Genomic DNA, 23,771 nt, shown 5'->3' on the forward strand with positions numbered 1-23,771 from the left:
AAAGAACCATTATTTCCTTAACATGGACGAAACGGTCGTCAACACCTTACGGGACGCGGAAGCATGGGAAGGGTCCGGGGCCTTCACTGCAGGGGCCAGTGCTCCCCGGCCCCCTCACACAGCATTGCTGTGAGACCCCCACCCACAGCAATCACATGAGAAGAGGAAAGAAGACACAATTACTGCTTGGAAGGAAGGAAAGAAAGAAAAGTAAGATGAAATTAACATTACTTGCAGAGGATGTGATGATCTCCCAGAAAAACCAAATCTAACCTACGGAAAATGTTTTAGGAGATTGAGTACAGAGCCATTTAGGAAATTCTAGAAAAACAAAAAATCAGTACCAGTTAGAAAAATACAATATGAAAAATACCCATTTATGAAGATAGCAACATTACAGCATACATGTTAAAAATATTGACATGTGTAAGAGTACTGAGACACCTGGGGGGCTCAGTCAGTTAAGTGTCTGACTTCAGCTGAGATCATGATCTCGCAGTTTGTGGGTTCAAGCCCCGCATTGGGCTCTGCACTGACAGAACAGGCCTTCTTGGGATTCTGTCTCTCCTTCTCTGTCCCTCCCCTGCTTTCTCTCTCAAAATAAATAAAAATAAACATTAAAAAAAGAAATGCGTAGGATTAAACTACCAAATAATACTGAGGGACACAAATGACCTAGCTAACTAGAGCATCCTGCATAGTCTTTGAGACAAAGGTTTAGCATTATAAAGATTTCAGTTAGTTCCAAACCAGTGTAGAGATTTGATACAGTTCCAATAGTTGCCCCATTGAGATTTCTTCTAAATGAAAATTAATTCTCAAATTCATACAGGCCAATAAATATTAAAATAGCTAATAAAATCTCAATACACTGCTGGGGAGTAATTTCTGTACCAAATATGAAAATACGTGTGTTAAAACCTGAATAGTTAAAATGTGCCACGAAAGTACAAATCAAGTTATTGAACAAAAAGACCCAAAAGAGACCCAAGTATTTTTAGAAATGGGCTATGTGATGAGGGGAAGCATTTCGGCTAGTGGAAAAAGGAAAAAATTGGTCAGTACATAGTTTGAGGACAACTGACTAATCATTTGGAAAAACATGATGTCAAGCATATCAAAAATAAGTTTCAGATTTATTAAAGACAAAATACGAAATTTGAAAGTACTCTATGAAAATATAGGTGAATATTTTCCATAACCTTAGGGTAGAGGTCATTTCAAAAATTTTGTTTTAATGTTTATTTATTTTTGGGAGAGAGAGCACGAGCAGGGGAGGAGCAGAGAGAGAGGGAGACACAGAATCCAAAGCAGGCCCCAGGCTCCCAGCTGTCAGCACAGAGCCCAACGAGGGGCTTGAACTCACAGACCGCGAGATCATGACCTGAGCCAAAGTCTGATGCTCAACCGACTGAGCCACCCAGGCGCCCCTGGTAGGGGTCATTTCAGAGAATGAACCCCAAAGGCCAAAATTACAGGGTAAAGACTGACCGTTCTGATCATCTATTCTTTAATAATATTCTGTTCAAACAGTAAGAAAATACTTTTGGGGTGCCTGGGTGGCTCAGTTGGTTAAGCGTCTGACTTCATTTCAGGTCCTGATCTCACGGTTCGTGGGTTCGAGCCCTGCGTCAGGCTCTGTGCTGACAGGTCAGAGCCTGGAGCCCGCTTCGGATTCTGTGTCCCCCTCTCTCTCTGCCCCTCCCCCACTCATGCTCTGTCTCTCTCAAAAATAAATATAAACATTAAATTAAAAAAACAAAGCCAGAGGGGTCTAAAAAGTGACATTTTCAGGATGTCCAGAGGACAGTGTGCATTTCTCTAAACCCAAAATGAGATATTCCTTTTCCTTTAGAAATGACCCTGCAATTCTCAATTTAACTTCTTGATCTTCTGGGGCCATACACTGAATCAATCATTTCTGCAAGGCGTCAGATTTTTCCTAATTAGGGAAGAAGGATCGACACTATATGCTAAGAAGGAAGCAGGACGATTTTCTTCTGCAGAGACTCTCGAAAGCCTTCAGACCAACAATCTAACCAGATAAGTGGAGGCTCCAGGATCTGATTTGGAGCTATAGGTGGGATATTTCCCACGTGCATTTATTTAACAGAATGGACTTAATCATTAAAATAGAGTTAGTCAAGGGGCGCCTGGGTGGCTCAGTCAGTTCAGCGTCCAGCTTCAGCTCAGGTCATGATCTCACGGCTCGTGAGTTTGAGCCCTGAGTCGGTCCCTGTGCTAACAGCTCAGAGCCTGGAGCCTGCTTCAGATTCTGTGTCTCCCTCTCTCTCTGCCCCTCCCCTGCTCATGCTCTGTCTCTCTCTCTCTCTGAAAAGTAAGTAAACATTAACATTTAAAAGAAAAAGAAAAAATATACTCTTTAGAAAACAAACTTAAAAAGTAACTTGTGTGAGCCCCGTGTATTCTTAGCATGTAATGAGAGTTTGGAAATCCATGAAAAAAAAAACGATCCCCAAGAGCTCTTTGGTCTCAAAGAGTCTGCACAGGCTGGCCCCTAAAGAACAGATGGAAAATAAATATATATTCAAATGAAATAAAAGAACAGCAAATATACCCAATAGCGAAGTACCGTTTATGTTCTCTGAGCCAGCAGTTTCGCTTCTAGGAACTTTTATAGGAAAGAAGTCCTCGATCTGCTGGAAGTCTTTGTCTGCAAGGGTGCGGGTGGGGGCATCACTCAGGTGAGCGAAAAGCTGGAACACCAAATGGCTCAGGACCGAAGGGTTCGGGTCCGACGCATCACCGTCCGGCCGTACAAAGGGAAAACGGCAAACAGATGTTTCAACACATCGAGAGGTTTTCCCAGTAAGTTCTAAAGTTTCCAAAGCAGGTTACAAAACAGTTTGAGGGAAAAAGAAAAAAAAAAAAAAAAAAAAAGACCTTTTATTATATACACAGTAAAGGGCATACAGACTCTTCCCGTAATTATGGGTAATTTTTAACATTTATCTTTTATTTTTCTATAGTTTCTAAATATGCTCCATAAAGACAAAAGTATACCAAATTGTCACCTTTGATATTTTTTGGCTTTGGTGGGACTGTTTTTTGTTTTTTTTTTAATGTTTATTTATTTTTGAGAGAGAAAGAGAGACAGAGCACGAGCAGGGAAGGGGCAGAGAGAGAGGGAGACACAGAATCCGAAGCAGATTCCAGGCTCTGAGCGGTCAGCACAGAGCCCCACGTGGGGCTCGAACGCACAAACCGCGAGATCATGAGCTGAGCCCAAGTCGGACGCTTCACCGACTGAGCCACCCGGCGCCCCTGTTTTGGTGGGACTTTTGAGTGGCTTTTTATTCCCTTCAGCTCCACCTCTTTGTGTTTCAAAATCTTTTTTTTTTTTAATACACCAGCTTGATTGACATATCTTGCAGATATCATAAAATTCACCCATTTAAAGCATACAGTCTCTTGGATTTTGGTGCATTCGCGTAGTTTTGCAACTGTCCCCACCGCAAATTTGAGGATATTTTCGCCACCGCCACAAGACATTCCGTACGCGATGACAGCTAGCCCCCCTTTCCCCCCAGTTCTAGGCACCCGCTTTCTAGATCCACGGACTTCCCTATTCTGGACGCTTCCCACAGACCCGTGCCGTACGTGATGCCTGTGTCTGGCTTCTTTCCCTCGGCCCGACAGTTGGCAAGGTTCACGCTACAGCGCGAGTCACGGCTTCCTCTTTGTTGTGAGTAAGACTGCATTGTCCGTGTGTCCCCTCAGCAGGTGCTAGGTGTTAGGGCTGTTGACACTCTTGGGGCCCCGTGAGGAGTGCTGTTGTGACCGTTCGTGCACGAGTGCTCGTGTCATGGCTCTTGGACGTGTCCCTAGACGTGGAGCACCGGTCACGTGGTAGCTCGGTGCTGAGCCTCGTGAGGAAGCCGCCAGACTGTTTTCCGAGGCCCTGGCACCGATTCACGTTCCGGCCGGCGGCGTGGGAGGCTGCGATCTCCCCGCAGCTTCACCAGCATTTGTCACTGCATTTTTCGAAGCTGTAGTCATCGTGCTAGGTGCAAGGTGGCTTTGACTCGCATTTCCCGAATGGCTCACGATGGGCAGCGTCGTGCCTTGTGCTCATTACTCACTCGGGCGTCTTCTCGTTTGGAGTAACGTTCAGACCCCTTGCTCGTTTTCAGTGGGGAATACGTGTCTCTCTATTGCTGGGAACTGAGTGGAAGCCGTGCTTCGAGATCCCGTGGGACCAGAGGAAGGCGCAGAAGCAACACTGGGAAAACAGAGACCATCCAGATACGCGGAGGGTAACCCGAGGATGGCCCAGGACCGCCGTGTCCGAGGTGCGTTGGAACAGAAGGCCACCCTGAAGCCGCCCCGCCTCCCGCGGGCACCCGCAGCCGCTGGGCCCCAGTCACCGGAGGGGTGGCTGCAGGTGCACCGGCGGGCAGACCCAGGCTCGTGGGGGCTGCGGCACGGCCGCCCGGACAAGCGTCTGGCCCGCCGGCCTCGCTGCCGCCCCTTTCCTGGGGGAGCCGAGCCCAGGGTCCTGAGAGATCCTTCAGACCTAGGCCCCTAAAGAACCTGGTCCCTTCAGGAAGGTTGGCGTTACTGAAGACTTTCCGGAAACCTCACAGACGCACCATTGGATCCCGTTCCCTCCGTGACTTGCCCGCATTGAGACCCAACCCGTTCATGCAGCAGGTTGCGCTGCACTTCTGCAAAGCCAAGGAATTATTTCAGCGTGACTTTACCTGGTTGGCCAAAAGACATTCTCCCAGGCGCGCCTGTCCGCGTGCGTCCCGGACCGGTGTCTCGGGCCCCGTCCCACGTCCTCCTCTGCCCGTCTAGGCTGCCGCCCCTTCTGACCAGGACTCGTTTCCTTTCCTTGGTTGGCATAAAACCACCAGCATTTTCTCATGCTCGCGGAGCGTGTGGGGGAGGACCTTAGACGCGGTGCGGTAAGGACAGCCTTCCTCCGCCCCACCGAGCCTGGGGCCGCGGTCTGGCATCACTTGCACTGTGTTTTACTGGTCAGAGTCGTCACAAGGGAAGCCAACTTCAGCCCTCGGTGGAAGGGACGTGGAAGAGAATTTGTGGCTGGTTTTTTTCTCTGCGCAAGTTCTCCGTCAGCGCCTGTTAGACGAAGAACGGACTCTCGAACGAACCGCAGCGCGTCCGGTAGGCGGTGTCGGGTATCGGCCAGGGAGAGCCTGACCCTGCGGGGTCCCCCCAGAGGCTGGAACTGACGCCACTTCCCTTCACGCCGGCCACCCCACAGCGCCCTTCGCACAGGCCCCTCCGCTCCCCGCCCGGCCTGTGGCGCTGCGTCCTGATCCCACGTATGGCGGACACGCACCTGTGCCCGCTGCCTTCCTTGCCCACAAGCCCACCGATTCCCAGCAGCTGGAGAGCGAGGGCAGAGAAGAGAGAAGGCGGCCGGTACCCAGGCCCCGGGCTGGGAGCTCCACGCACATGGTCTCCTTCGGCCCTCGCCACGTCCCCGCAAGGGGGGCTCGTTCGCCCCTTTCGCATTTCGGGAACCGAGGGTCCTGTTGGGTCGCTCCCGCGGACACCTCGGGCGCCCGGCCCTGGTCTCAGCCCCAGCCGTGGCCGACGGGTCCTGGGGAGCTGAGACCCGGCCCGGGCTGACAGCGCCCCACATCGCGGTGTGGCATCTTACTACTTTCCGCACCAGCGGCTTCCCTGAAGGGATGGCGCCTCGCACAGTCGCGAGCAGAGCCCGGAGCCTGGAGGCGCTAACCCTCGGCTGGGCTCCCCCTCTGTCACACCCCTCCCTTCCTCGCGCCCTCCTCCTTGGCCTGCCTCCCACAGGAACCGTCCGCACCGAGGTCCTGGCCTCAGGCGCCGATTTGGGACAAACCTCACTTGGCCAGTTGCGGGAAAAACTAGGGTTGGGACCAAGTTGAGTCCGTGACACCTGAAGAACGGCGTGCGTCACACGGCCCCGGAGCCTTCGCCACTGACGGCCGAAACCGATGGAAGACGATGGGGGTGCGGGAGAGCGGGGGCTAAAGGGCGCACGGGACAACCCCCACGGCCCCTGCACCTCTTTCTGCGCACGCTCAAGTGAGGCTGTGGGTCAAGGCGTGCCTGAGCAATCGGCGAGTGAGGACGTGAATCCTTGCGAGTAAGTTTTGGAACTCGTCCTCGACAGTAGGCGCCGTGCCCCTCATGAGCACCGCGGCGTGCGGCAGAATCCGAAGCGGGCTCCAGACCCCGAGCTGTCAGCCCAGAGCCTGACGTGAGGCTCCAACCCACGAACCACAAGATCGTGACCTGAGCCGAAGTCGGACGCTTAACCGACTGAGCCACCCAGGCGCCCTGAAAGACCTTTCCACTTGGTAAAGATTTCTAGGTAGACAGGTTTTTTTTTCCCCTCTCTCTCGATACTTTAAAATACACGCGCTTGCATTGTTTCTGTCAAGAAATCGACTCTTCTAAAACGCATTTTGTTGTCTGTAGGTCAACGTGTCCCTTTCCCCTGGATGCTTGGAAGATCTTGTCACTGGTTTTCGACAAGTGATGCTGTGTGCTGCTGAAATTGTCATAGCTCCTGTGCTTGGGGTTCGCCAGGCTTCTAGCATCTGTAGATTCATACTTTGTAGTAAATTTGAAAAGTGTTCAGCCATTAGTTGTTCAAATATCCTTCCTGTCTCCCTTCTCTCTCTTTGGAGACCCCAGGTGCACATATCAGGCCACTTGAGGTTTCCATGGCTCACGCGCTGGTGTGCACTTCTCTAAAAAATCGTTTTGTTTCTAATGTGGGATCGTTTCCAGTGCTGTGCCTTTGAAGCACATCCCTCCTTTGCCATTAATACATCCAGGACACGTTTCATCTCACACATTATAGTTTCCATCTCCAGGAATTTGATTTTGGTCTTTTTAAAATATCTCCCTTGGCTCGACTTAACTATTTGAACATACGGAATGCAGTTATAAAAACAGTTTCAGTGTGTTTGCTAATTCTAAGATCCGTGTCACTTCTGGGTCTGTTCTGCCTGGTTGATCTTTTCCCTTATTTATAGGTTATATTTTCCTGCTTCGTTCCATGCCTGGTAATTTTTTATCTGATGGTAGACATTGTGAAATTTAAGCTGCCGGCTTGGAGACTCTTAAGGCGAGAAGTTGGGGCGATCGTCGGGCACATTTGCTTTCCATACCTCACAGATGATTCTTATTTATTGTCTCATATACAGTGTCTTGAACACCATTGTTTCTTTTTTTTAATACTTATTTTTGAGAGAGAGTGAACAGGGGAGGGGCAGAGAGGGAGAGGGAGGGAGGGAGGGAGGGAGGGAGGGAGAGAGAGAGAGAGAGAGAGAGAGAGAGAGAGAGAAGCCGAAGCAGGCTCCATGCTGTCAGTGCAAAGTCCAACAGGGGCCCCAAACCCACAAACTGTGAGATCATGACCTGAGCTAAAATCAAGAGGCAGACGTTTAACCAACCAAGCCACCCACGTGCCCCCAAAACCGTTGTTTCTTAGATCTGTTTGTTTCCGGCTGTTTCAGGCAGGAAGGTAAATTGGCTGGAAGTGTAAGTCGTGGGCAAGCGTATTGTGGATGGCTGTCAGCGTGACTCACACCTTGCATGCCCCGCCTTCTGTGCCAGGGACCCACGTTCCTTAGTGTCCAGAATAAACGAAGCGAGGTCATGGCAATGGTCATACCTAGAGCATCCTGGAAAACCGTTTCCAGGGGAATGCCCCGGCCAGAAGCATATTCAGAGGAGTGACAAGGAGAAAGGGGCACTTGGGCCATTTTTGAAGGAAGAACGGTTAAATTGAAGCAAAAGGATGTTTGGCCGCCTTGGGGGACCGCGTACCCTTTATCTGTCGGAAGGGCGAGTGCAGACAGGTCGAGGGCCTGCAGGTGAAAAGTCAAGAGACCGTCATTAGGTACGCGGTGACCATCCCATCTCTGGAGGCCTTGTCGTGTGGCCGTGGCTTCCTGCCTTCAGGATGGCTGCAAGGGCTCCACCATCACGCTTGGGCTCCCCAAAAGGAGGCTCTTTCCTGAGAGCCTGGCGCAGGGACTTCCGCTCACGCCTCACAGGCCAGAGCTGCGTCCCTGACCACCGCCACCTCCAACGGGGTGGACACAGCCCCTCTGAACAAAGCTGCGTTCTGCTGGCATGGAAGGGGGAGCGGATGTACTCTACGCGCGGGATGAAGGGGGCAGGAACGTATGTCAGAGGGGGAGGGGGAGGGGACTCTGCATATGCAGGAGGAAGGGGGAGGGGACGTACGCATACGAGGGAGGGGGAGGGGGAGGGGACTCTGCATATGCAGGAGAAAGGGGGAGGGGACGTACACGTACGCGGGAGGGGGAGGGGACGTACGCCTGCGTGGAAGGGGGAGGGGACTATGCGTAAGCAGGAGGAAGGGGGAGGGGACAGACGCGGAAGGGGGAGAGGTCCCCAGCCGTCCTCTGCAGGAGGGGAGACCAGGGGAGCAGGCGTTGGCAGGACGCTTTGGGCAGGGTTGAGTCTGACGGCGTGAGACAGGGGTGAATCTTCCCAGGAGGCAGGTGGAGTCAGGGCCCGGAGCTCCAGAGGCAGAGCGAGTCGGGGACGGTCTCGGGTCCGGTTACTGTGTGGCTAGAAGTGGAGGCAGGGGGGAGGATCAGCGGAGACGAGGCCGGGAGGCCCAGGCGGGGGGGGGTGACAGCACGTGCAGTGGCGGCTGTCAGGGCTGCTCCGTGGACCCCGGGCGTCCGGAGACCGTCTCAGAGGCGCGCAGAGTTGAGACGCTTTCCCCGGGGCCCTGAGACGTGGTTGGACCTTTAAACTGCGTCCGCTTTGCGCGGGTGGTGCGTAAGCAGTGGCGGGTAGACACTTGTGGAGCCTCAGCGTGTGTCAAGGCAGTGCCACCAACCTGCCGTCGTGGTCACCGCACGCTTGCAGTGAAAGACAGTGTAACATTTTTTTAATGCTGGTTTCGCGTAAGCATGTCCTTGATGAGGCTGTAAAAAGCACTGACCGGATGGGACCCTGAAATGGGAAGGACGCACGCACACAGCCACTTGTGCTGCATATCCAAGCATAGTGGTTGTGTCCGGGAGAAGCACATGTGCAGTTGTTTGAGTTGTGAGCCCAACAAGTTGCTTTTTTTATGACACGCCATTTTTTACTTGAAAGAATGACTGACAAGCTGTGGTTTATTTAAACTTGCATATTTGGGGGGCGCCTGGGGGGCTCAGTCAGTGAAGTGTCTGACTTCGGCTCGGGTCACGATCTCATGATTCGTGAGTTCAAGCCCCACATCGGGCTGCTTGGGATCCTCTGTCTCCCTCTTTCTGTCCACCCCCCTGCTTTCATGCATGCGCGTGCACACTCTCTCTCTCTCAAAAACAAACGTTAAAAAATAAGTAGATAAATTTGTGTATTTGGCAGATATTTTTGTAAAAAATGAAAATGAACCTGTCACCTCAATGAAAATGATAGTATTTGCTGTCAGTGATACAATTAAAGTTTTCTAGTAAGAATGTGAATTTTGGGAAACTTGTGTCCACCACCATGGTCTTGACCAATACCTAGAAATGTTTCTGATGAAATACGCCATGGTATCAACTAGCAAGTCAGATTTTTAAAATATCATGTATTCTAACGTGGCAACATTTAGATCTGTGTGATTTGATGGGCCAGTATTTCCCTAGTGATCAATACATTGTGTTCCAGTCATATATCAGTGAAAGGCCCATTCAAAGTGTTAAACCAATCTGTTAGAATGTAACATTCTGAAATACTCATTGATACCGTTTTTATTTTTACATAGCAGTTGACCTTAAAGAAGCAACCACTTGTCAGGGCGCCTGGGTGGCTCAGTTGGTTAAGTGTCCGACTTCGGCTCAGGTCACGATCGCACGGTTCCTGGGTTCGAGCCCCGTGTCGGGCTCTGGGCTGATGGCTCGGAGCCTGGAGCCTGCTTCTGATTCTGTGTCTCCCTCTCTCTCTGCCCCTCCCCTATTCATGCTCTGTCTCTCTCTGTCTCAAAAATAAATAAACGTTAAAAAAAAAAAAGGAGAAACAGCCACTTGTCAAGATTTAGGAAAGCATCAAAGATTAAGATCCACAGTGATCTGAGAAAAAACTTCTCCCTCCTCCAGCTACCTGTCTGTGTGAGGGCACATTTTCTTCATATACCTCAAGTAAAACAATATATTGTAATCGACTGTGTGCGTAACAGATGTTAGAATCCAGATGTCTCCTATGAAGGCATTAGATAGATTTTCAAGAATACCGAAGTGATTCAGGGATAACTTGTCTTTTAAGAAGGTATCTTATGTGATCGAGAAATCTCCGGCATTTCCAGTAAGATCGGAAACAAGGCAGGACTTCCCAATCTCTCTACGACTCTTCAGCGTCGTAAGAGATACCAGCCCGTTCCCTTAGATGAATCAGAGGCAACTAAATGTGTGAAGAAGGAAAAATGACGTCTTTTCAATTCTGTGATAGTTCACCTGCAAAAGCCCAGTGGGGCAGTCACAAAGCTAACTGAAACAGTAGCACAATTCAGTGAAATGGCACAGCGCGGTGCTGACATACAAAATCAATCGTCCCCGTATACGTAAATAATAAACGGAAGTCGTAACGGTAGAGCGAACCCCCTTTAAATAGCAACAGAAGACGATTAAAGACTTAGGAATAATTTTAGTAAGTGTACAGAGTACAAGTACATGTGAGGAAAATTTTAAACGCCCCCCAAAGACACAAAAGCAGGCTCAAACAAATCGGAAAATGCCCCCCGTTCTTGGGGAAGATGACTCCGCGTCACAAAGATGTCCGTTCCAGCAAGCTGTTTTGTGGAGTGAAGTAAGCTGGTACTAAGCTTCATGTAAATACCTGAGCATAGCCTAGAAAACACTGAAAAAGTGTAAGAGAGGAACAGCTTTACCAGATACTAAACCCTACGATAACGCCTCTATGATTAAAATTGCACAGGACTGATGCTTAATAGACCGCTGGCCAGTAGAATAGAAGAGAAAGCCCAGAGTTAGATCCAAAGGTGTATGGGAATTTATCGTAGGATAAAGGCAACATCTTAGATCACTGCGCTGTTAATAAATGTGGATGGACAAACAGCCATTCGGACAGAGATCAGATCCCGTAGCGCACGCCCCACACGAGAATAGTTTCCAGTAGGTTAGGGATCTAAATGTAGGAAGTGAAAGCATGAAAACATCAGGGGAAAACACGGGTGAGTTTTGGTGTAGGAAATGGCTTTCTGGAACTCCATAAAAGAGCTTGCTGGTATTTTAAGAACGATGGTGGTAAAAGAAAAGATTGATGAATCTGACTCCATAAAAACTAAAGTTGTTCAGTCGCCATACGCAAAGCCAGAAGACGGCACCAACCAGGAGACCATATTCACGACAAGGACTTAATCCCTTAATATGTGACGAACTCTTGAGTATTGAGAGGCAGAAGGGCGCCTGGGAAGCTCAGTAGGTTAAGCGACCGACTTCGGCTCAGGTCACGATCTCACCGTTCGTGAGTTCGAGCCCCGCGTCGGGCTCTGTGCTGACAGCTCGGAGCCTGGAGCCTGCTTCGGATTCTGTGTCTCCCTCCCTCTCTGCCCCTCCCCTGCTTGGACTCTCTCTCTCTCCAAAATAAATAAACATTCAAGAGAAAATTGAGAGTCAAAGGACCAAAATCCCAGTAGGAAAATGGGGAAGAGACAGAACAGATAATTCACGGAAGGGCAGGATCCAAAACTGGTCCTCACACGTATGTGACGGCACGCTCCGCTGGCCGAGACTGGGGGGACGCAGGCCTCTCGGACACGTTGTGGGAACGCTCGTCGGCACGCCCCTCCCGGGGGAAATTTGGCAACACCCAGGCCTACGACGGCACCTGCCCTGCACCTGGCAGTCCCTGGGACGGGTGTCCCCTGGGCGAATTTGCAGGCGCACTTCCTCGCAGTTGCCGGAAGACGCACGAGCACAAGGTGGTTCTTTGAGGCGTTGACATTGCCCAGCATGAGAAACACCTGCACGTTCGCACGCGGGCAAGTGGTCGATGAGCCCCGGGACCTGCAACCTGGGAATAACGAGGGCGTGCGTTCCGGGACCTGCTGTCCGGTGAGGTGAGCGAAAGCCCGGGAGTGTCTGAGGTACACTTCTCTTCCTGGTCCAAAGGAGAGGAGGTAAGAAAACGACGCGTCTACCTGCTCCTTTGGGTGGGAGAGGAACACAGCAGGGGTGAAGCAGAAACTTCAGAGACCGGCTACCTGCGGGAGCGGATGGGACGGAACGCTGGGAACGGAGCGACGCTTCTCTGGCTCTCAGAGCCGCGCTCGGCGGTGAGGGGCTGTCCCCGTACTTGTGGGGTCGCGTCCCCGGAAGCTTTGGGGTGACCAGTGTGGCGGTATTTATGATAAGCTGCGCGGCGTAAGAGACGCTCGCTTGCTTCACTAAGGCGGGAACCTTGCAGCACGAGCGACGCGCGTTGCCAGACCCCCGCCGGACGGGGCAGAAGACTCTTTTCCGACCAGAGAACAACGAGGGTTGTTTGAACCAGGTCCTGCCTCTCCAGAGCACCGCGGTTTTGTTTGTTGTTTAAGGATTTTATTTTTAGGCGATCCCCGCGCCCAACGTGGGGCTCGAACTCGCAGCCCCGAGATCCGGAGTCTAATGATGCCCCGGCGACTGAGCCAGCCGGGCGCCCCAGAGAGCTCTGGTTCTCAGCGCTCGGTAACCATCCCCTTTTGTCCTTTCGAGTCTGTGCAAATGAAACGTTTACGGCACCAGAAATGCCCACTTGTGCTTCTTCCCGAGGTTTCTTTTATAGCTGGACGTCCTGGCCAAGTTTGCAAATGTCCAAATGGATACTTTGCACTTCATCTTCCTCACGATCTTGCGTGTCACCCACAGACGCAGGTGTGAGGCCCCGGGAGGCCACCGGAGACGCCGGCCGGGCGGGTCCCTTCACTGCCGCCTCCCCAGACCCTGGGTGGCCCACGCGTATCTGTACTTTTGGCTCCACTCGTACGTGCCTGGGCGCTTCTGCCCCTTTCCATCCGCCTTGGGCAGGCGTGGACGAGCCCGGCTTGTCTCGTTTCAGGGATGACTATACCTGAGGAGGACGCGGACGTGGGGCAGGGCAGCAAGTACTGCCTCGTGGCCATCGGAAGACTCCAGGTGAGGGAGGACAGCAGGAGCGGGTGGGTGACTGCCCCCAGCCCTGCGAGCCCAGCGTCCTCAGGGCTCCGGGCCCCTCGCCGGGCAGGGCGGAGGCTGGAGGTGGGAGAGAGCAGGGACGGCAGGACGCCAGCCCCTGCCGGCGACCGCGGGCCACAGTAGACGTGGCTCGGGGGACGCTAGCCTGTCGCGCTCCTGGCTCCCAGGTCTCACCGCCTTCAGACACGTGGTTGAGAGGCGTCATTCACGTATCCACGTGTGATAAGCATTGCTTATTCCTCACAGTGGTGGGGGGGGTGGAGAGTGAAGCCTTGCAAACATTCGCTCCACAAGCGTCTACTGTCCAAACATCTGACCCATCCCGTACAGCCATTTGCCATCCTGAGTCAGGGGAAGGTGGGGAAGGGAAGAGTAGGAACACCTCTGAGCACCAGCTGCATACCCTGTGAGATCGCAGGGGGTTCGTTGTTCCCACTGGCCGGTGGGGAAACTGAGGCTCAGAACGTAAGGTGGCCCAAGCGTACAATTAGTCGAAGGCGAGGCCAGGACGCTTTGAATGTTAAATTTTTTTTTTAATGTTTATTTATTTTTGAGAGAGAGAGACAGACAGAGCATGAGTGGGGGAGAGGCAGAGAGAGAGGGAGACCCAGAATCCGAAGCAGGCTCCAGGCTCTGAGCTGTCAGCACAGAGCCCGACGTGGGGCTCGAACTCACGAACTTCGAGATCATAACCTGAGCTGAAGCCAGACTCTCAACCGACTGAGCCACCCAGGAGCCCCTAGAATTTTCCTCTTTAGAGGAAGAGGCAAAGACATGAGATATAAAAAAAAAATTTTTTTAACATTTATTTATTTTTGAGAGAGAAAGACAGAGTGTGAGTGGGGGAGGGGCAGAGAGAGAGAGAGAGAGGGAGACCCAGAATCCGAAGCAGGCTGCAGGCTCCAAGCTGTCAGCACAGAGCCCGACATGGGGCTCGAACCCACCGACCACGAGATCGTGACCTGAGCCAAAGTCGGGCGTTCAGCCAACTGAGCCACCCAGGCGCCCCTTTGAACATTTCAGACCCGCTGTACTGATGACACAGAAGCATCTGTGACATTAACTCCCCGTGGGTTGTTCCTAGTCTCTGCCTCTCCTGCCCCTGTCCCTGTCTCTGTCAAGACCACCTCAGTGCGGATCCCTCCTTGCAGGTGACCAGCTCTCCCGTGTGCATGGACATGAGCGGGGTGTCGGTGCCCACGGAGTTCTTATCCCGACACAGCTCTGATGGGGTCATCACGTTCGTGGACCCCCGGTGCATCAGCGTGGTTGGCTACCAACCCCAGGTACGTAGCTCGGGGCCCGTGGCGGGTGGCTAGAGATTCACCTTTACTTGAAAAGCCCTTCTGTCCTTTGTTCGAGATTCAGCAGGACGACGGTGTAGGGAACACGGCATAGAAATCCATATTCCTGCCAGGAGAGAGGGATGTCCTTCCAAAGCAAGGAAGGCGTTGCACACGGCCGGCTGCACGGCTTAAAATTAACCCTTCGCTTCTGGCCCTCGCCATCCCGTCCGTCTGGCTGAGTTTTCACAAACCAGAGTCAAGATGCTCTAGGGAAAAGGGGCTCTCGGATGATCACGAAACAGGACATCTCCTTCTTGGGAACTTAACAAAAACATATTCTCAGTGTCAGGACTGAGAAGCCTTGAGGAAAGACGTTCACCTAATTTTGCCTAATCCCTTGTTACTGAAACGTACTGGGGACCTTTTGTTACAGGAGCATATTGTCCGATCTTTGTCCCAGACCGTTTTTAAGAAATATCAGCGTCACAAGAGACACAGAAAGGCAGGAGGAGTTATTCTAGGTTAAGAGAGCCCAAATACAAAACGTCACAGTCTGCAGTGGGAGAGCCTTCCGTGGGGCCCCAGGCTGGAGACACGTAGCCAGAAAGACGTCTGGGAGATAACTGAAGAAATATTAATATGTGTGGAGTATCAGTGGGGTTTTTAGGTGTCCTATGGAATATTCATTTTTTTGTCAGATGCCATTTTTTGAGATACATACTTTAGGACAGGTGTCATTCTGTCTGCTGCTTCCAGATGATTTAATAAGAACTTTTCCAGGGTGTGTGTGTACGTATGAAAGATGTTTCGCTTCACATATTTTCATATTTCTCATTCGTGTACTTATGTTTCCATACGTGCAAGAGAAAGTGAAAACCGCAGACGTGACAATCTAGGTAAAGGACTTTTCTATGGATTGTAATGTCTCCCGAAAGAAAAAGCATTTAAAAGAAGAAAGAAGAAGACCTCTGTTCTAGGAACGAAATCTGGGATACGCCGGTGTGGGTCTTTCGCTTACCTGTGATTTTAGAGCCACCAACCAAATTCAAATACGGGAACCATTCGGACCAACCTCCATCTCCAGATTCTTGCAAACTTGAGGTTCTTGGGTGGAATCCAGGGAGGAAATGAACTGGTCCCCAAATTCCCCGTAACCTCGGACGGCGGCATGTGCCTAGCCAGACCCGTGCACCCGCCGGCACCTTCCAGGAGCATCTAGATGCCTCTTGGCACGCAGAGCGGACTTCCTCCCCCCGCCAGCTCCCGCTGAGGCCACTTGCTGGTTCGGGTTCCCATCAGTGGATTAGCTTCCGTCCTTTGCCGTCTACGACACGTCCCACGTCCAGCTGGACCACTTTCCCACAACACACAGGAGCTGCCTTGCGACGGCTCGTCTTCCACTGGCTGGTTTTGCGGCAAAACACGCTTTGGTCTCGGGTCGGTGCTGGGTCCTTTGGATACAAGGCAGACGGTGAAGGTAGACGGTAAACAGCCTTCACAAGTGCAGTTATCTCACACTCCAGCGTGCGTGCGGCCACGAGAGAGTGCCGCTGTCCACACCAGAACAGTTCCCGTTTCCGTAGGCAGCACATCCGTCCTTGCCCTGCCATTTGCTTTCTTTTCATGCTTTTTTTAAACATTTATTTTTGAGAGAGAGAGAGAGCACGAGCAGGGGAGGGGCAGAGAGAGAGGGAGGCACAGAATCGGAAGCAGGCTCCAGGCTCCGAGCCGTCAGCACACAGCCCAACAAGGGACTCGAACCCACGAACCTCGAGATCATGACCTGAGCCGAAGTCGGACGCTTCGCCGACTGAGCCATGCAGACGTCCCTCAAGTTTTTAAAACATTTTTAAATGTTTTAAAGCGTGTTTATTACAGTTTGCCTCTCCAAGGCGAACCAGTAACATCGCACTGGGGCTGCTGACGGAGGGCCTGAGCCAGATGCGGAAGGGGTGCCGAGCGTGCAGAGGGACAGAGGTGGGCACGGGGGGGGGGCCCCCCGCGTCCACTGTCCCCCTTACGACGCGGTGAGCGGAGGGACAGGGCAGAAGGGGATGCAGACGGATGCTTCTGCAGTCGTGCGTCAGTCGTGGGGGGCGGGGTTCTTCACGCTTGTCTCTTTATTCAGGATCTCCTCGGAAAGGACATTTTGGAATTCTGCCACTCAGAGGATCAGAGCCACCTGCGCGAGAGCTTCCAGCAGGTACCGCCAGAGCCGGCTGCTGACATGCGGCCCGGGTACCCGTTCGTCCCCGCACCTGCCGGGCAGGTCCAGTGGGGAGGGCGGACCCAGCCGGGAGCCGTGACTGGCAGAAGGGCAGAGGACAGAGAGGCTAATAATGTGCAGGGAGGCGGGGGGCCGGGGTGAAGGCTGCCGAGGCCACGTGAGGCGTTCAGGCCCCCACCCCCGCCCGAGTCCCCGACGAGAGTGTACGCGGGGCAGCATATTCGAGACGGTTTTGGCGGCCGGGGTGCAAGGAAGGCAAATGTGGGGGCACCTGCCTGGAGGGGGTGCCCTGGGAGCTGGACGTCCAGGTGAGGGGTGCGGGGTGGGGAGGGGCCTCAGGACACCCCTGACGGCCTGCTGACGCCCCGGGAGGGGCAGGGCGGGGGAGACAGACTCAGGACGCTCTGGGAGCCTGGGAGGAAGGCGCCCCCTCGCGGGCCCGCCGTCCGCTGCCTGGGGCTGAGCACCTGCTCCGGTGGGGCCCGGGCTCCGCGGGAGACCTGCGCCCTCAACTTGCTGGCCGCTTCTGCACAGTCGCGGGCACATCTGGGGACAGGAGAGGGCCACTCGGGAGCAGGGGCTCCTGAGACCACAGGGTGGATGCGTGGGAGCCAGGTGTCCCAGCGCTCAGCCGTGGCGGCCGGGAAGAGGTTCCTCCTCCCAGGCCGCGGGCGTCCCAGCCCAGGAAGGGAAACCGCGGGTTTTCCAGGATGAGGGCCTTTGAGTTCCTTCTTTAGGGGGAATGGCCGCTCGCCGCGTCCACCGCCGAAACACCGCTCCATTCACGCCCGTGTCGCCGTCGGGCAGGTCTCGGCTCCCCCTCCCCCCCCCCACTCCTCGCAGACACCGCCGGATCCTGCTTCTCCAAGAGCTGGGCCCTTGCCTGCCTTCCCTCTTGCTGTCCCCATAGCGTCTCCCCAGCGACTTTGTCCAGGTGACAGCACCGACTGTGGGCGCCCAGGCACCTCGCACGCCCCTGCACCGCGCCCACAGCCCTCGGGCTCTCCGAGCCCGCCCCCCTGCACCGCCGTGGCCCCGCCTGCACAGGCCAGGAACCCAGACAGCGTCCTCCCTGCTCTGGCTTTGCTGCCACACCCAGCACTCACGTCCTGTTCCCCCGGGACGTGTGCACAGCTGTCCCCTCTCCCTCCGCTCCTTCCTGCCCGCCTCGACCAGCACCCCCGTCCCCACCCGCTCTCACTCTCTCCATTGCGGCCGCAGCCTTGCCGGTCTCCCCGCTCTACTCCCGCCCGCTCCACACCGCTGAAGACGCAAATCAGGCTTTGCCGTGGCCTTACTTACCCGTGCCGGTGGCTTTCCAGCACACCCAGAATCAGATCCGAGCTCCGTGCCACGGTCGCAGGCTCAGTGTGACCCTTGCCCCATGTGTCTTATCCTCACGGGCTCACGCCACGTGGTCACATGGGTCTTCGGGTGCTGTTCCCCACCTCAGGGCCTTTGCACATGCTCCCTCCGACTAGAATGCTGTTCCCGCACTCTTCCCAGGACCGAGGTCTTCTTACTGATTAGGCTTTAACTCCTGTCCTCTCAGAGGTGTGGTCAACGGCCACCATGCCACCCAAGAAAGCCCCCACCCTCCTTCTCTGCCCTCGTTTTTCCTCCACAACAGTTGATCCAGTTGGTAATTGTTTTATCTATTTGTCCCCTGATTGCCTTCCCCCCATTCCCTCTCTGAAACATAAGCTTCCTGTGGTCGGGCTCCACGTCTGTGCGTGTCACCATCACGTCCACCACGGAGGTGGAGCTTCCTCCTGGGTGGGTGGCTCTTGATAAAGTCTGAATGGACCGCGACCCATGGCAAGTGACTTTCATTCCGGGAACACGTGAGAGGAGAGGCTGAAGCGTGTTGCCCGAGTCGTCCTCATGAGACGTGTTCGCCGAATCCGTGGAGATCGTTCTACACCTCGCGCTGGGTCTGCTTCCCTTTTCCGGGTCTGTGGCCACAGAGCCTCCCTGCCCGGTTAGTGACATAGCCCTTGTCGCACACGATCTAAGGTAATCGTCAGCCCACGGGGTGTGTAGGCAGCCCCACTTTTCAGGGCGGACGCCAGGACTCAGAGAGCTTCGGCCGCTGGCCCCAAGTCACACAGCACGGCGCTAACCGGGGGGTGAGGCCGCCATTGCCAGCCCGTCCTGCCTGTCACCACATCGCACCCAGGCCTCTCCGTCCGACAGCAGGCTGACATGACCCCGCGGATGCTGCCGGAAGCCGGTGGTTTGGGGGCAGAAACAGGAGGAATGTAACACCCGACCCCGCGCGGCACCTGCTTACGGACCGCTCGCCCCGGGAGCGACCAGCTCACCGTGCAGGCAGGAGGCGAAGCCCGAGCCACACCTGAGGGCCGGCGGCCCTGCGGTCACCGCTCGGCATGCCACAGCCGGGCGGCCACGGGGACGTCCTGGAGCGCTGGCCTCGGCCCCTCGAATGTGTTCTTTGGGCTGTGGCCACTGGCGGCCGGGCTGGGGGACAGATGTTGATCGAAGGAAGCGGCTGGTTTTTCCAGAAGCGCAGAGGGGGCTGTGTCAGCCCACGGTCCGCCCTGGAACTCTGGATTTAAACCGAAGTGTGTGAGCGGCCCGGACGTGAGACCTCAGGGGGCCGCCAGGTTCCTGAGCGGTTTGGGTTTGGGGAGGCGCCCGACGCAGGGGCCCCCAAGCTGCGTCTGCCCTTGGCTCTGCTCTCGGACCCTCGCCGGGTTACAGGTCCCCAGAGGTCAGGCGGAAGTGTGGGACCCCGAGAGACCCGGGGCCAGGACCCCAGCCCCCTCTGCTGTCCGCTTGCTCGCCGTGCCCGGTGGAGCACCGAGTGCGGGGTGGCGGGGCTGTGGCCGGCCTGTGTGGTCCGTGCGAGCCTGGCAGCCGGACTCAGCGTGCACGTCGATGCTGTACGTCCGGGAGCCCAGCCCTGTCTCCGTCCAGGAACCCTCCATGGACCCCACGGCGTCCTGGCGACCCCGTGCCTCCTGAGCCTACGGTTTTGAGACGCGACTCGGCCTGCTGGGTCTGGTTACCGCCGCTGACGTACCTGTCCTGGGACAGGGGCTCTGCCTCGGCCTCAGAGGGTCATGAAGACACAGCGGGCGGTGGGGGCCGGGGGATCCGGGACCCCCTCCTGCCTCCGCGCTGCTCCGTCAGGCCCTGGCGGGATGTTTAACTCCTTTGGGGCTCACTGTCCAGATCCACGCGGTGCTGTCGTGAGGGCCACGCGAGGTGGCTGGTGTCACAGGCCGAGCCAGGAACTTGGCCCCGGGGAGGGCGGGGGCTGCCGGCGCCCTCCCTCCGCTCCTTCTCCGGCTTTGCACCCGGGCGGTGCCTTGGCTGGTGTTTGTTCCGTGGAGCTAAAACCTCTCCCCCCATCTCGGGCATTTGGTTAGGAGACGCACAGCAGCTGCCTCAGGGAGCCACGACCCGGGGCTCAACACGTAGGAGGTGGCTGCCCTCTTCCCCGTGTTCTGTGCAGATTCAGAGAGTCTCCCACGGGACCCCCTCAGTGTGCCGGCCTCTGGGGCAAGTGGCCTTGACCTGTGGTCCTATGGGGAAAGAGCCAGCTTCCTGCTGGGACCTGCTGACGGGCAGTGACCCCTGAGGGTCGGGGTCTTGCCTGACCCCGCGTCCGCCTCCTCGAGCTCGGTGCCAGGAAGGGTCACCGCCCCCCTGGACATTGGTCTGGTTTCTGGATCACTCAGGGTTTCCCACCAGGGCGTCCAGCCCTCTCAGGTTTCATTCGTCTGGGTTCCCCAGGGGTGGTCGCTCAGGCGCATCAGCCCAGGGCGTGGGGCCAACAGACCCATCAAGGAAGTTCAGATGATGTGCCGGCTCTGTGCGAGGGCAGGGCTGGGGCGGGGGGGGGGGACTCAGGTCACCAAGAGGTCCCTGTCCCCAGGCTGTGCACAGACATCCAACCAGGAATAAAGTACAAGTGAGGGCAGTTAAGGAAGAGGGGCCGGGCCCTCTGCGACCCTGGGACCAGGTCCCCGTTCTCATCTCTGATCACACTCTGGTCTCGTGGTCAAGCCAGCCCGGCTTCCCCGGGTCCAGAGCCTTCTCTGTCCCGACCAGCCCCAGGATCTGGGGACACAGGCCTGCAGAGAGGCATGCCCGTCCGCCTGGCTTTGTTCCTGGGCTTTCTCCTGTTTATGCCGTAGCCGTGGGAGCTGGTAGCAAGGGCCATGTGAGCACGCTCACAGCCCTGTGTCTCTGCTTGTGCACACATTGTGCGTGTACACGGAGCACAGGAGCGGGCACTCGTGGTTTGGCAGTAAGACCTTGCTTCCCGGCCGAGCTTCTCCCCCAGAGTCGTCTGATCTCCGGCAGCTTACTTAACTTGTCCGAGACTCGGTATTAAAGCCCTACCCAGAGTGAGACCCACCTTACCGGCCTCCTGTGAGGACGTGCGTTTGCAGGTAGTTTGGAAGCCGTGCCGCAGCGTAAAAGCAGTAACAGGTCCGCGCGCGCACAGATAATGCACATGAATTTATCGTTTCGTTACCCTTCCTCCCGGAGGGTATACCTGACCCGATTAGCAGCGTTAAACGGAGCTTAAGGATTTTTGTAATGCGAGGTGGGAAGCAATAAATCCACTGCTATGATGTAACTCTACACCCGAGTGAGATCATTTCTTGGGGGGGGTGGGGCGGGGACGGGGTACCAGTTGCAAACCCAGAGTACCCTAGCAGCCCAGGCGAAAAGGGAAACACTTGGCTCATAGAGTTTTATGGCCCGATTTGGAAGAGCTGAGAAGTCCTGGTAGAAAACAGGTGTTTCAGAGAACGTGACAGAGGACAGTGCCTGCTTCAGGGGGAGAGGCCCCCTCGGCCCAGCCTTGCTCTCTGGCCGTCCCCTCGGGCTGTCTTTGCCGCGGCGCCCTGTTCTGAGCCCTGCCTCCCCCTGACTTCCTTCCTCCTCCGAATGTTTCCTCAGGTGGTCAAACTGAAGGGCCAGGTGCTGTCGGTCATGTACCGGCTCCGCACCAAGAACCGGGAGTGGCTGTTGATCCGCACCAGCAGCTTCACGTTCCAGAACCCCTACTCCGACGAGATAGAGTACGTCATCTGCACCAACACCAACGTCAAGTACGTGCTCGCCACGCCCCAGCCCTGCTGGGTCCGGGTGCCCTCCCCGAGTCGAGGGCTGGTGACCTTACCCCGGGCCCTTTCCCCCCCATAGGCTCCCCGCCCCTGCAGCGGGCGGTCGGTCCCTGTGGGCCCCTCACTGCCTCCTCTGCCACCGCCATGCTTCCGTCCCCCTTCCCTCCAAGGCCGAGGGACGTTCCCTGCTCCTGGCAGCCCTGCTTCTCGGCCTCAATTCCGGTGCCCTGCTCCCCAGGCCTCCCTGGTTCCCTGCCTGGTGCGCCAGCCGCCTGTGCCTGGTTTCCGGGCCCTTCTGAAGCCGGGTGGGGGAGCGAGGCTAAGGCCCTGGCAGCTCCAGGGCCCCGGGGCAGGGGGCTGGGGGTGGCGCTGCAGGGACACTCCTGCTCAAGGCTCCGCAGTCCCCGGACCACCCCCGGCTTCACCCTGTACCCCACGCGCCTTGGCATGCACACCTGGGCCCCGGTCTGGACACCCGGCTTCCTGTACCTCGAGTTGGGTGTCACGTTACTTCGCAGCCCTCGCTTTCCCGTCTGTGCAATGGGGCGATAATGCCTCTCCCCTGGGTTGCTGCGGGGAGTCAGTGGGGCCGGGCTCCCGGCCGGGACCAGGTCATGCCTCCTCCCTGTTATTCTCGAGGAAATGCAAGGTCAAAGAAGCAGCGTGAACAAAGGCCAGGGCGGTCCCAGCGTCTGCGGGCACTACAGCAGGGGCGCGGGGTGAGCTGGCAGGGGGGGAACAGTCCCTGAGTGCCCGCGCTGGCCAGTGGCACCCCTGTCCCATTTTCCCCGGCTCCGCACTGAGCTGGTGGTGTCTGCTCCCCCCTCCAGCTCCTGACGGCCGTCCCGGTGATGCCGCCCCCAGGCAGTGGCCGTGGCCTCCTGGCTCCCTCGCTCAGTGCTCTGGCCCCTTGTGTCCCCTGCCGGCTCCCTGGATTGGGGCGTTCCCCTCGGAGACCCCTTGGGGCGTCCTTCCGGGGAAGCCCCACCCCGTGCCTGTGCCTCAGCCTCAGCCCCGCTCCTCGCCCACAAGGCACGGAGCCGGCCGGGCCGGGCCACCCGCCCGAGGTCCCTCCGGGCGGCTGACCTGGGTTTCCGCGTGGCCTCCGCCCGGCACGTCTGTCCGGTGACCTCGGGTCCCGCGTGCAGCCGGCGTGTGTGAAGCAGGCGGGCGGGACAGCGAGGCGGAGCGGGCCCGGTCGGTGGGGTGGGGCCCGCCTCAGTTGCCGCAGACGGTGTTGGGGCCGCGGGATCCCCTCTGCCACCTGCCCGCCGTCCGCTCTGGGGCCCTGGCGTGAGCCGTCCTGCTGGCTCCTCCCGGCTGCTTCCTGCCTGGCGGTGAACCGAGAAGCAGGGCCCGTGCACGAACCTCCTCCCGTTGGAGGGACCGAGGGGCTCAGCGTCCCCTCCTCTCCTCCCGCTCCTTCCCCCTCCGGGGCCCTCCCAGCGCATGCTCTGTCTCCCGGGGGCCACACTCCTTGTCCTCCCCTGCCACGGGCTCTTCCTGAGACTCTCGGACGGGCACCCGCTTCCTGAACATTGAAGACCCCGGGCTTTCTGGTCTTCCAGAACTTTCTCTGCCCAGCTCTCTGTCGGGAGCCCCCCTTGGCCGTCCATGCCGTCGTAACCCCTCACAACCTGGCATTTGCTCCCACTTCTGTCTGGCTTTCTCTGCAGCCACGGGGACGGAGGGGGCGGGGGACCGGGGGGGGACTGGTGTCAGCAACTCGCTCTCAATGCCCTCTGTCCCCGGGCCGAGTGACCTCCTGCCCTCTGACCCCAGGCCGTGTGACCTCCTGCTCTCTGTCCCCGGGCCGTGTGGCCTCCTGTTCTCTGTCCCCGGGCCGAGTGACCTCCTGCTCTCTGTCCCCGGGCCGAGTGACCTCCTGCTCTCTGTCCCCGGGCCGTGTGGCCTCCTGCCCTCTGTCCCCGGGCCGTGTGGCCTCCTGCTCTCTGACCCCGGGCCGAGTGACCTCCTGCTC

General features: G+C 56.3%; 1 protein-coding gene across 1 annotated transcript in view; it reads left to right on the forward strand.

The window, feature by feature from the left end:
* Nucleotides 1–23,771, forward strand: part of ARNT2 (aryl hydrocarbon receptor nuclear translocator 2) — a 146,024-nt gene that overhangs the window by 99,129 nt on the left and 23,124 nt on the right. The window contains 4 exon segments of the mRNA XM_042987902.1: nucleotides 13,054–13,130; nucleotides 14,321–14,455; nucleotides 16,584–16,658; nucleotides 21,624–21,775. Of these exon segments, the coding sequence (XP_042843836.1) occupies nucleotides 13,054–13,130; nucleotides 14,321–14,455; nucleotides 16,584–16,658; nucleotides 21,624–21,775 (439 nt within the window).

This window comes from Panthera tigris, chromosome B3, assembly GCF_018350195.1.
Source record: "Panthera tigris isolate Pti1 chromosome B3, P.tigris_Pti1_mat1.1, whole genome shotgun sequence".
Classification (NCBI taxonomy): domain Eukaryota; kingdom Metazoa; phylum Chordata; class Mammalia; order Carnivora; family Felidae; genus Panthera; species Panthera tigris.